Genomic DNA, 13613 nt, shown 5'->3' with positions numbered 1-13613 from the left:
TCCTGCTCTCAGGGACGCGGAGTAACGCCAGTCAGGGTTGGGCTGCCGTGGCTGCAAAGGCACAAATGGAGATTTCTGTTAAAATGGCAGGTCAATATAATCCCAGGGATGCTGTTAATTAATTAATTATTCCCTTAAATATATCCAGGCATCTATAAAAACCATTGGATTAGCCATTTCATGTGAAACTCTAAGCATGGTATCCATATATATAATCCTTAAGGAAAAAATGAGCGTAGCATGGTCCTCACACAGACTCAGTGAAAACCAGATTTAATGACGCTGTAAGCACCAGCTTTGCTTTGCCTTGCTCAATACACGTCTGTATTCTTAAAATACTAGGGGAAGAGCAGTTTGCTTTCATTGCTTTTCCCCTCAGATGCCCCATTAAGGGAACATCCCCAATTTGGTATTCCAGCTAGAGGGGCACATGACTACACAAGTCCTGCTGGCCTGGCTGGACTGCAGAGGACTGCAATCTGCTACTGGTTTGCAGACTGCAGCATGTTTGACCCAAGACGGATGTGCCCAGTCATAACACAAGCAACTGATAACAGTCTCTTTACCGACTGAAGAGGAATCGCAGGGAGAGAAAAACAAACCACTGCAGAGTCTGACCTTGTTTTGCTACCTAATCCTTTTCAATAAATTTGTACTTGTTCCTGCTCCTCTCTGAGCGCTTTGCCCCCTCACTCAATCACTGTTCACTAAGCTCTGATGGCTTAACAGGGAATAGCTGAAATCCGAGAAGGACCTGACTCATTCTGCACCACCTGTGTGTTGAAAAGATCTGTTACCCTCAAGCTACAAACGTCTGTTCAAAGTGGAAGAGACAAAATGGAAAATATGGACACCTAAAGACTGGTCAAGGAGTGCTGCTAAGAAGCTCCTTGGAAATCGCTGGGACAAATATCTGTCACTAGCACTATCTTGTATCAATTAGCAAAAATACTACTGTGAAAAACTTGCAATAGATGTTTCTCTACGTGTGTTTGAATGGGTGCAGAGTAAAGTGGCCCTGACACTGAATATTGAAATCTGAGTGGAAAGATGGGGGACATTTTATATTTTTCTATGTATTATATTATCATATTTGGTAGACATAAAGCCACAGTGATATCAATAAACTATTTCAAAATGTCACTAATTCTTGTTCCTATCAATCTCATAGTTCATTTAAGAGATACAAAGTATCATAAACACATTTCTTTATTTTTTTAAAGAGAGATTATTGCTATAGGGCACATGCACTTGCTGGACAGATAGAGAGAGACAAAGAGACAGGAAGCGAGAAATCACCCCCAGGGGGAAGGTTATGCTGCAGTTCCTTTTCCTCCATTCTCCTCTTGAGATTCTGGGCATGCACGCACACGTGCCTGATGTGAGTTTTAAGATGCTGGGTCCAGGACTCGAACTGTGGTCAACTACATGGGAGTCCAGCAATATAACCATTATGCCACTTCCTGGTCCCCCAACACACTTCTTTATAACAGAAGAAAAGTGATCAGCATCCCAACTTTCAGACAGATGTGAAGATGGCTAGCTGGTATTCAGAGATTCAGTCAAAGGCAGGGTCCAGGAAAAATTATAATACTGGGATCCTTTGCCGAAGAGATGCCCATATGCTAACTGCTCTCTCTGGTCCTCTTCTGTTCTGCTGACAAGGTATGAATAGGCAAGCTGTTTCATCATTGGTTTTCAGGTTCACAAAATGGTATGGATGTTCCATACAGAGTATCATAAAACTATCTACAGACTAAATTTTAAAAAGCTCCCATTTTCTACCAGAGCTATCAGAGGAAACAAAAGAGAAAATCCTTCCGAACAATTTTTTTTTAAATCTGAAAATATGACTGAAATACTTCTAATTAATCACCATGATCACATCTCTCCGTTTGCCATCAGCAGCACTAATGTTAGCTTGTCTGCTAAGAGAACCTTTCTTCAAGAAAGACTCTAACATCTGTTGAGTAAATGTTGCCAATTTTTCTATGATTGGGCAACATTCATGAAAAATTGCTGCAACTCGATCTTTGGAATGAAATCACCAACCTCATTTTGCTGAAAGGCACAGTTCCAGCCGGACTGACCAGGAAACTTGGTTGACTGCACAATCTCACTTTCACAACAACACATTTAATTTGTCATGCTATTTTCTATAATACGCTATCAGCAACAACATGCTTCTCAGGTTGATTTGCCAGAATCATACTTAATGACATTTCTTATGACATAACATCAGGTAAGGAAAAGCAAAAAAAAAAAAAAGTAATTATATTTTAAGTAGTCACACAATATTAGACAATAGAATAAATACCTTACACACACGTATTATTGCTTTTATCCCAATTCTTTCTTCATCAGACTATAACTCTGTGAAAGAGACTGCATATATTTTGCTCAGAAGACATATGAATATCCTCAGCTATTTATAAATGCATATTTATATCCTTGCAGGGTTCTGGTATTTGGTAGATTTTTTTAAATGTTTTAAATATGGGACCAGCAGATGGCATAATGGCGTAATGGCTGGGCTCCCATGTAGTTGACTGCGGTTTGAGTCCCCGACCCAGTGGCTTATAATTCATGCTAGATGCGAGTGCTTGCATGCCCAAAATCCCAAGAGGAGAACGGAGGAGCAGGGATTGCGGTATGGGCATCCTCCCCAGGGGGTGATTTCTCGCTTTCTGTCTCTCTGTCTCTTCTGTGCCCTATAGCAAAAATCTGTCAAAAGAAATGTTTTAAGTAAATGAACTATCATGTAGGGACCAGCAAGTGCTATGGTGATTAAGGCTCTGGATTACCGCATGGTCAAACACGGTTCAAGTCCTGGACCTGGAGGCTTGCTTTATCACTTTCCCTCTTTCTCTCTCTGGTCAAGTTTTTAAAAAAAATTAAATTAAATAAATAATTACTAAAAAAATTAGCTATCATGTGAGGTCAACATTATTGTACTTATGTTACAAAAACGAGAAACCTGACTCTGAGTTACTTGACTGACTGAAGAGTTGACTGATAGTCATAATTAGGTCTTCCTATGAGGAAAGTCTGTGTTTTAAACAAATTTACACAGAATGGCATCTATTTTTCTTTTTTCCTCTTTTTACTTGAAATTCCTTGATTGATATTAAAACAATACAAGATTAAAAGTAATAAAATGCCTATAAGTTCATAATTAAATTGAAGTTAAAAGGTTGACTACTGATGTATCCGACACAATTAAACATATATCAAGGACTTGGACTAGTTATGATTGTTTAGTTTTTGAATAATTGGATGGTACATAATAGGACTTTGCTAAATTTCTGTTGGTGAAGAACTTCACTATGTCCTGTTGGTTCAATCTTAGGTTTTTAGAAGAATAATTGTCACAAAACTTTAGATATGAAAAGACTCAGTTAGATAGTCCATACAGGTAAGATAATGTTATTGAAGAATAAGAATGTACTTGAGTTTCTGCTAGAATTATAGCAGATTTAATGTCAAATTACTATGGTCACATTATTTATAATTTATACCATAAAATATTTGAGTTGCATAAGATACATTGAAAGTAAAATAGGTTTAAAATACCCTATGTTATCTATAATGTCCACAACTACTCAGTTAAATATTTAATATATTGTCTTCTTACACTGGAAATCTATGTTGAAGTCATCAATAAATTACCCCCTCATAAATTACATGAGACTACAAGTAATATGTTTACTCCCTAATAAGAACCTACTGAGTATGTATCCACTGTAGATGTTTTCATAGCGATATTTTGTGAATATTGGTATAAACTGTGGAAGGCAGAATCTCTACACCCTGGTGCACATGCCCTGCATAATCTTTAAGATTACGATTGTTATAGATCTTATTCCCATGATTACATTATGTTATATGGCAGCTGGTTTTAAGAAAGGGAGTTGGTGGGATCAGCAGATGGCATAATGGTTTTGTCGCTGGTCTCCCACATAGTCGACCATTGTTCGAGTTCCAGACCCGGTGGCTTAAAACTTACACTGGGCACAGGTGCATATGTGCCCAGAATCCCCAGAGGAGACTGGAAGAGAAGTGACTGAGGCACGGCCATTCCTCACCCTCCCCCCCAAGAGGGGGTGATTTCTCACTTTCTGTTTCTCTGGTGAGCACACACACCCTATAGCAAAAATATCTCTCAAAGGGAAAAAAAAAAAAAAGAAGAAAGAAAGAAAGAAAGGAAGCTGATTACAAAGCAAAAGAAAACAAATACATAGACCGCTGGTCATTACAGTAAAAAAAAAAAAAAAAAAAAACCTGCAACATTTAAAATAATCATTGCTGTGTTACATAATGGTCTTCCAGTAATCGAAATAGAAAAAATGATATATGTTTCATTGTGTGCAGGTAGGACTGACCTAGTCACATGAGCCTGTTAAGTCAGAGGTCAGAGGTCTAAAGCATGAGAAGACTCCATGTGAGAAAAGATTGTCCCCTGCCAGCCTTTAAGATAGAGCGGACTATGGGATAGGATTTGAGAGCCATCTCTGGGAGAGTAAGCAAGAAAAAGGGGATCTCAGTCCCCAATAGATTATGAATTATGCCAACAGTATGAATGAACTTGAAAGTAGATTCTTCCCCACAGCCTCCAAAAGCAAACTCTACCTAGCCAACATGTTGATTTCAGCTTTGTGAAAACCAGAGATATGGCACAGTGCTGTGAGATAATAAATGGTGGGGTTTTTTTGTTTTGTTTTTTTGTTTTTTTTAATTTTCCCAGAGATCACATGCTTTCATCAGAGAGAGACATAGAGAGAGAGAGGGAGAATGAGAAAGACTAGCCCATGGGGAATGTTCACACCACAATCCCTTCTCTATTTCTCTCTCCTTTTGGGATCTTGGGCATGCACACATGTGAGCCCAGTGTGTTCCTTAAGTCATCAGACCCAAGACTCAAACCACACAGTCAGTCAAAATACATACACTGTTGGTCATTATCATAAAAAAGAACTGCAACATTTAACATAATCATGGTTGTGTTAAATAGTGGTCTTCTAGTGAATCAAAACAAAAAAGTGATTAATTCGAGAATTCCAGGTGAAATCGTTTCCTCTGAAAAACTCTAATTTACAACCTTAATCCACAGAGCAGGAAAGTAAAATAAACGTAACTTTAGAACATACTAATAGGTTCCAGTACCACAGAAAGCACTAGGTATGCTTAATTCTGGCTACAGAGGCTGCTAGTACAGCAGCTACTGACACTCACAGTTGCAGCTCCTTGAAGCCCAGAGTTCTGACCCTGCAAGAGCCCAAAAGGAACCAAGGGTGCTTATGTGCCAAGGAACTAACATTGATCTTCATCTTTGCAATGCTGGGTATTTCTTTGTATTCTTCAAGTTCAAATTCTTGAAAGAAAAAAGCTTACATAATTTTTAAGTTAGCAGATGTAAACCCCTGCTAAGCAATCCTTTTGACCTTTCCTTTTTGAAATCATGGCGATAGATTATACTGCTTAAAGCATTATATAAATAAGCCAAATTTATCTTATAATATGCATGGAATCATCGATCCATGTGAAGTCCTATAAAAGTCATCTTCAAAGACACCTGTAAAACTCCATCAAAACCTTCTGGGCTTGGTAATGGCAATTTTTGCTCAAATATTTGCAAACTGACATCATTCTGACCTCTCATTGAGAGCAAATATGGGTAGCCAACTAAGGCAAGTATCCAGAACTGACTCTGTTTTTCTGTCAAGCAGACAGCATGGCAATAGGCGTGCGTAAAAAAAAAAAAAAAAAAAAAAAAAAAACCTGCAACATTTAAAATAATCATTGCTGTGTTACATAATGGTCTTCCAGTAATCGAAATAGAAAAAATGATATATGTTTCATTGTGTGCAGGTAGGACTGACCTAGTCACATGAGCCTGTTAAGTCAGAGGTCAGAGGTCTAAAGCATGAGAAGACTCCATGTGAGAAAAGATTGTCCCCTGCCAGCCTTTAAGATAGAGCGGACTATGGGATAGGATTTGAGAGCCATCTCTGGGAGAGTAAGCAAGAAAAAGGGGATCTCAGTCCCCAATAGATTATGAATTATGCCAACAGTATGAATGAACTTGAAAGTAGATTCTTCCCCACAGCCTCCAAAAGCAAACTCTACCTAGCCAACATGTTGATTTCAGCTTTGTGAAAACCAGAGATATGGCACAGTGCTGTGAGATAATAAATGGTGGGGTTTTTTTGTTTTGTTTTTTTGTTTTTTTTAATTTTCCCAGAGATCACATGCTTTCATCAGAGAGAGACATAGAGAGAGAGAGGGAGAATGAGAAAGACTAGCCCATGGGGAATGTTCACACCACAATCCCTTCTCTATTTCTCTCTCCTTTTGGGATCTTGGGCATGCACACATGTGAGCCCAGTGTGTTCCTTAAGTCATCAGACCCAAGACTCAAACCACACAGTCAGTCAAGTGGGATCCATTTGCCTTAACCACCATGCCACCAGCTGGTCCTGGGTACTGTTTTTAACCACTAATTCATGGTAATTGGTTACAAAGCAAAAGAAAAGAAATACATAGACTGTTGGTCATTATCATAAAAAAGAACTGCAACATTTAACATAATCATGGTTGTGTTAAATAGTGGTCTTCTAGTGAATCAAAACAAAAAAGTGATTAATTCGAGAATTCCAGGTGAAATCGTTTCCTCTGAAAAACTCTAATTTACAACCTTAATCCACAGAGCAGGAAAGTAAAATAAACGTAACTTTAGAACATACTAATAGGTTCCAGTACCACAGAAAGCACTAGGTATGCTTAATTCTGGCTACAGATTCTGCTAGTACAGCAGCTACTGACACTCACAGTTGCAGCTCCTTGAAGCCCAGAGTTCTGACCCTGCAAGAGCCCAAAAGGAACCAAGGGTGCTTATGTGCCAAGGAACTAACATTGATCTTCATCTTTGCAATGCTGGGTATTTCTTTGTATTCTTCAAGTTCAAATTCTTGAAAGAAAAAAGCTTACATAATTTTTAAGTTAGCAGATGTAAACCCCTGCTAAGCAATCCTTTTGACCTTTCCTTTTTGAAATCATGGCGATAGATTATACTGCTTAAAGCATTATATAAATAAGCCAAATTTATCTTATAATATGCATGGAATCATCGATCCATGTGAAGTCCTATAAAAGTCATCTTCAAAGACACCTGTAAAACTCCATCAAAACCTTCTGGGCTTGGTAATGGCAATTTTTGCTCAAATATTTGCAAACTGACATCATTCTGACCTCTCATTGAGAGCAAATATGGGTAGCCAACTAAGGCAAGTATCCAGAACTGACTCTGTTTTTCTGTCAAGCAGACAGCATGGCAATAGGCAATGTGTAATTTGCCAGTCTGTGTCCCTGCCGAGCATTCTGAGCTAGACCAGATGCCCATGTGACTGTGCACTCCTGGGTCAGAGGAAAGCATAGACCAATGACATTCACGTTACAATAAATAGATTTCTTCATCAGAATTCGCACAAGACAAAGAGACAGAGAAGAGCTCAGCCATAATTCCATTTGGCTCAGCAATCTTTAAAGAAAGCAAGGAAGAAGATAATCTGAAGAAGTGGCTGTATTATCAGACCAAAGAAAATAAACCTGTTCTTAAAAGAATAGTCCTATAACCAATATGAAAATGGCAAAACAAAACAGCTCCACCCACTGAAAAGTGCCATCAAAGGATGAAACACTGGAGTGGAAGTGCATAAATACAATTTTTTTTTTTGGTCTATGCTAACCATTGTGCAATTTTTATAAATTCACCACCCCTCACTTTACAGTTGAGTGTGAACTCTGCTCTAAGATAGAGCCGCCAGGTAGAAAAGTCAGTCCCGGGAGATATAAATTAGGTGTCACTATAAGAAAGGTTAACTCTTTCAGGTTACTATATCTGAAATCAATGTGAATATGCACACACAGTGGCAGAAATAACTAAAGATTTCGTGGCTATGAATGCTTTAAAATAAGTGAAAGTGAATGCAAACTTAACTCATTTCTCCTACTCTTCTGTAACTTCTGCACGTCATGCCCGTTTGTCCCACTGAGGTGCAGTTAGATATGTCTGCCCAGAATATTCAGTGACTCATTAGCAATCACAGCACCAGGGCCATGAATGCACAGAAACTACCTTAAGATTGGTTTATTTGTATGGAGACTCTGAAGGAGGTGCCAATCACATATAATGATCAGGTTTTCAGAAATCTCCACAAAGAAATTCTGACCCTTTGCCATGCAGTTACTTTGAAAACCTCACTGCCCAAGAGAATCATGAAATAAGTTCACAGTGGGTAAAACACACCAAAATATGAGACTCTGGTATTAAATAAGCACCAAGAGAAAAATCAGGGAAAGGATAGATATGACAGATCTGAACAGGCTTTGCCAATAGAAAAGCAAATAAACAAAAATATATTAGCTTGGTAGTAAAACTTTTACTCACTGACCCTCCCATTTGTTACCTGCTTCTATGCATGCAAAGAATTACTTTTTCAAAAGCAATTAATTTACAATGCTCGGTGAGCTAGTGGGACCCTAATTGTCTGGATATCCCATATCAAAAGAGTATAAACATTGGGATTTCTGTCTACTCATATCATGGAAAAAAGCACAATCTTTAGAGTCAGATAGACATGACTTAAAATACCACTTGCAGTATAACTGGGTATGTTACCAAACCTCTGTGAGCTTATTTCTTCATATGCTAGATGTTGATAAATGCTTTTTTAATGCATCATTTACAGATAATGATAATATATATTATCATTACCATTATATTATCATTATACATATTATCATATATAATCATTACTCATTTTATATATTATCGTATACATTATCATATATATATTATCATTACCTGTAAATATATAGATATATATAAAAACAGAATGCTTTGGAACAGTGGGTGGTCAGTGAGTATGCATTCCCTTGCCCTTCTTTTTCAGCCTCCTCATCGAATTTTAACGTAGGCAAGTGGCATTAGTTGTACCCCAGGACTTTCCTGCTGTCTGTAGTAAGTGAAGAAGGAAAAAACAAACCTCAACATAGGAATTTAACAGGCTGAACTAGCAATGAGGACAGTCAGAATCGAGTGACTTTTGTTCCCATTTTATCATGCTACAACAATCTGGTTCACTCTCTTCCTAAACTGTAATAATTTCAGTAACTGTAAATCTTGGGGCTCTTCACTGAATTTCCAGAAATACCTGGCAGAAATGTGCCTTTATTAAAATCATATCCTCTCCTGGCAAAATCCCATGAGAGCAAGCACTTTCTGACACAGTTTTCTCCCTAGATTAAAGGGTTTTGTACCAATGTACGTATTAACACACAGGTCAGTGTAAGACAGAAACAGTTCATGTATCAAATTACTCCAACCTTTGAGTCCGGAAAAGGGAGGGTAAGAATGTCACTCCACTGAGCTTCCAGCTCACATTTGGGGGCAAAACTAAGCCTGGCCTAGTTTGCTCTCAGTGCCATTTTGCTACTTGCAGCTCACCCCAATCCCAAAGGACTTCACAGAAATTTGTTAAGCAAATGTCTACAACATCCGTATTTAAAGCCAAAGCCTTTTACATGTTTCCAAAATCTATGATCTAAAGAATTCTGGAAATTCTTTGATCCCTCCCCACCTATTTTTCTTAATCTGAATCTGCCTCTTGTGGTCATTTAGCATTGACTAACATCAGGCTCTTCTGATAAATTAATAAATCTACCTGGATTTTCCATGAGAAAAAAAAAACAACAACTATTCTCAATCAAGAATGGGAAAGTCTGCCCTTACACATTAGCGTCCTCAACATTATCTCGAACTTGGAATGTAACAAAATGCATTATATGTCAATGAAAATACATCATCAAAAATATAGGAGAGACATACCGTTAACTCATTTTGTAGCTCTAAAAATCCTACCTACAAAGTAGTTGTTTGGAAAAATAACAATTCAGCACTATTTATGGGTCAAAATTTTGGCTTTTGAAATCTAAGTTTAAAGTATCACAAAACATTTCCATTATTTTAAAAATAGATATGAAGAAAACAACATACTACACCAACACAACCACATGGTCATGCACTTTGTAAAAATTTATGAACATTCTTCACAATAATAAACAAGCAGACCTTACATCTACTTTAAATCAAAACTAGTGCACATACTAACATCTGTCTTCATGTACCATAAGCCATCCGCTTTACAAGCCTTTCGTAGCTATTGCAAACCAAATTTTAGATCCAGAAAATGGACGTACACTTTGGAAGTATTGCTATTTAACTTAAAAACATGAGGGTTTTGAAAAGGCTGCTTTACATCTCATCAAAACCACAGGAGCTGTCAACAGGAAATCAGAAGATTATGGACTGCATTTAAGCTAAATGCAGGGAAATCCTCTTACAATGAATTTAGAGTACGCCAAGAAAAGTGGCTAGTGGGAGAGTTCTTTGTCCCTTCTCTTCCTCCCCAATGCCAGTTCCTCCTGGTCTTCACCATCCCCCCATATCCCTAACCTACTCATTCTACTATCTCCCTGGCCCAACCAGACCAGTTGATACTTAATCTTTCTGTCTTACCATCATTCATTTCCTCTGACAGCCCTCTAAACAAGAGTTCCCACCTCATACAACCAAAGCAAACTTTGCCTTTGGGATGAGGTCTACATGTCACAGCTTTATCACTGATAAAGCTTTATTCTGATGTGAATTGCCAGAGGACCCTATCACATTAGTTCAGAGCAATTGCTAGAAATATTAACTAGATAATTTGTACCATAGAAAGCCCAAGGTAAAAACAAGGACAGCATACAGTGGTGACCACAATCCCTAGAGGCCTTGGAGCTTTTAAAAGCACAGCACTCTTAAACGATTTCTAAAGAAAACTTTCCCTGTAGATAACACAGCAGAGGTCTTGAATCTCATAACATCCCCCCAAAACATACTCCTTATTCCCAGGCCTGCTGTATTTCTTACAGGTTTGTATTTCAACATCAAATATATAAGACTAATCCTCACTTCTCAAACAATTTCATGGGCAAATTCTAAGGTAGCTGAAAAGAAAATAGAAACTCAAACAATTCCCTAATGGTTTTTTTTTTGCTGATTTTGATCAAATAGCTCGCCAGACAACCCCCATCACTGTTACTCAGTAAAGCCAACCATGCAACAGGAGGGGATATGAGAAAAAGGCATGAGTTTGGGGAACACCTCCTGATCACTATCTCACCTCATTTTGAGAAACAGCCTCATTTTTGAGAATAATCAGGTTCCCAGCACTGTGCCTACTTTGACCTGTGAGGTTCCTGCTGTCAGTCACTGCTGCTTGGGCTCCCCCAGGCCCTGGTCCTGTCTGGGCCCCTGTATTGTAAAACATGAAAGTGTCACTCCCTGAGCCTGCTGTGAGACAGGCCTTGTAGCAGTAGGTCTTGGTGAGGGAGCCATTCCCTCGAACTTCAATGAAGTGAGGCTGCACTTTGAGGCCGTGCGGTATCCTGGCCTCGATATTGTTGTTGGCCTGCTTGTACAGTTCTGCAGGACACCGCTCCCTCACTCCACAGAAGCCTCCACAGCATGCAGTGCCATATGCAGTGTAGCGGTAGCACTTGATGATGCTCAAAACAATGATTGTCAACAGAAATATAAAAGACACTGTGCTTAATGCTATTATTAGATAAAGTGTAATTTCAGAGTATGTCCGAGAACTCTTAATATGTCTTTGAGTGTCAGGGAGGATTTTGGAAACCCTATCCACCACAGCCACGGTAATAGCCACAGAGGCTGAGAGTGATGGCTCTCCATTGTCTCTGACCACCACAGTCAGGTTGAAAATGGTACCACTCTCATCTCCCATCTTCCTGGTAGTCCTAATTTCTCCTGTGTGTAGTTCTACTTTAAAGAGGTCCAGGTCAGAAGTCTGGGCGAGATGGTAGAAGAGCCAAGCATTCTGCCCAGAATCTGAGTCCATGGCTATGACTTTGGTGACCAGGTAGCCAGCAGGCGCAGTTCGAGGCACCATCTCAATGGCTGCTGACGTATTGGTTGAGGTAGGGTACAGAATGTGAGGGGCATGGTCATTCACGTCTACCACATACACATTGGCGGTCACAGTGCTACTCAGTGGTGGACTCCCCTTGTCCTGGGCCTCCACAGTCACAAAGAACTCCCGAAACTTCTCATAGTCAAAAGAATTGACAGCATAAAGGCTGCCGCTGGCACTGTTAATGGAGACATAGGAGGTGACTGGCAGCCCTTGAATCTCCCTCTCCAAGAGGGAGTAAGTCACCTCTGCATTCTCCTTTTCATCTGGGTCTGTGGCTTGCACAGTGCAGAGCAATACCCCTGGCAAATTGTTCTCCTGGATGTAGATGGAATAAGAGTCCTTTAGGAAGGTTGGTGGATTGTCATTGATGTCAGAGATCTCAACCTGCAGTGTCCGCTGAGATGTGAGCTGCGGAATCCCCCCATCTGTGGCTGTCACTGTGATATTGTATACAGCCACCCGCTCCCGGTCCAGCGGGCCACTCACCACCAGGGTATAGGAGTTTCCAAAGCCATTCAGTCGGAAAGGCAGTGTGGCGGCCAGGCCCAGGCTCACTTTCCGGTTGGAGCCTGAGTCTTGGTCATTGACACTGAGAAGGGCCACAACGGTGTTGGGTGCAGCATCCTCAGGCACTGGGCTATACAGATCGGTAAGCGCCACCTCTGGTGCATTGTCATTCACGTCCACAATATCCACCAGCACCTTACAGTGACCTGCCATGGGCACTGGACCCCTGTCAGTCGCCTGTACGTAGATCTGATAGGCGGAGGCCTCCTCATAATCCAACGCCCCACTTACTCGCACTTCCCCTGTCCTGGCATCGATGCTGAAGAGCTGTCTCTCCCGGTCAGACGTGTAGCTGCTCAGGGAGTACCACAGCTCACCATTGGAGCCCTCGTCGGGGTCTGAGGCATTCAACTTCACCACCAGCGTGCCCGGGGGCGCATCCTCCCGTAGCTGGACACGATACGTGGACTGGTCGAAGGCGGGAGAATTGTCGTTAGTGTCTAGGACACGCACGGAGATCTGTGCGGTGCCCGAGCGGGCTGGGCTGCCCCCGTCCACGGCCGTGAGAACCAGGTGGTGCAAGGCTGCCTGCTCGCGGTCCAGGCCCTTGCGCAGTACCAGCTCCAGCACTTTACTGTTCTCTTGCAGGGGTTTAAGGTCCAGCTCAAAATGCTCGCTGGGGCTGAGCTCGTAGGTCTGCACCGAGTTGGCGCCCACGTCGGGGTCCTGCGCGCTCTCTATGTGAAAGCGCGCTCCGGGTGCCACCGACTCGCTTACCTGAAGCTGATAGTCAGGCCGCGGAAAGCGCGGCGAGTTGTCGTTGATGTCCAGTATCTCCACCTGCACGGCGCTCACCGCCACCGGATTGTGCGCCAGCACTTCCAAGCTGAGCAGGCAGCGAGGCCGCTGCTCACATAACGCCTCCCGATCAATGCGTTCGTTGACGAAGAGCGCTCCACTTGTCAGGTCCAGCTCCAGGTACCGCGGGCTGGGCGCACCCAGATGGTTGATGCGCAGGCAGCCCGGCCCCAAGCGCCGCAGCTCCAGCCCCAGCGCACTAGCCACGTT

General features: G+C 41.1%; 1 protein-coding gene across 1 annotated transcript in view; it reads right to left on the bottom strand.

The window, feature by feature from the left end:
- The window catches only part of LOC102485356 (protocadherin alpha-8), a 189439-nt gene that overhangs the window by 40891 nt on the left and 134935 nt on the right, over positions 1–13613 (bottom strand). The window contains 1 exon segment of the mRNA XM_027774839.1: positions 3–51. Within this exon segment, the coding sequence (XP_027630640.1) occupies positions 3–51 (49 nt within the window).

Source organism: Tupaia chinensis, unplaced genomic scaffold (assembly GCF_000334495.1).
Source record: "Tupaia chinensis unplaced genomic scaffold, TupChi_1.0 Scaffold000484_1, whole genome shotgun sequence".
In the NCBI taxonomy this organism is placed as follows: Eukaryota; Metazoa; Chordata; class Mammalia; order Scandentia; family Tupaiidae; genus Tupaia; species Tupaia belangeri.
Note: the sequence above shows the minus strand (reverse complement) of the source record. Positions and strands in the feature narration are given on the sequence as shown.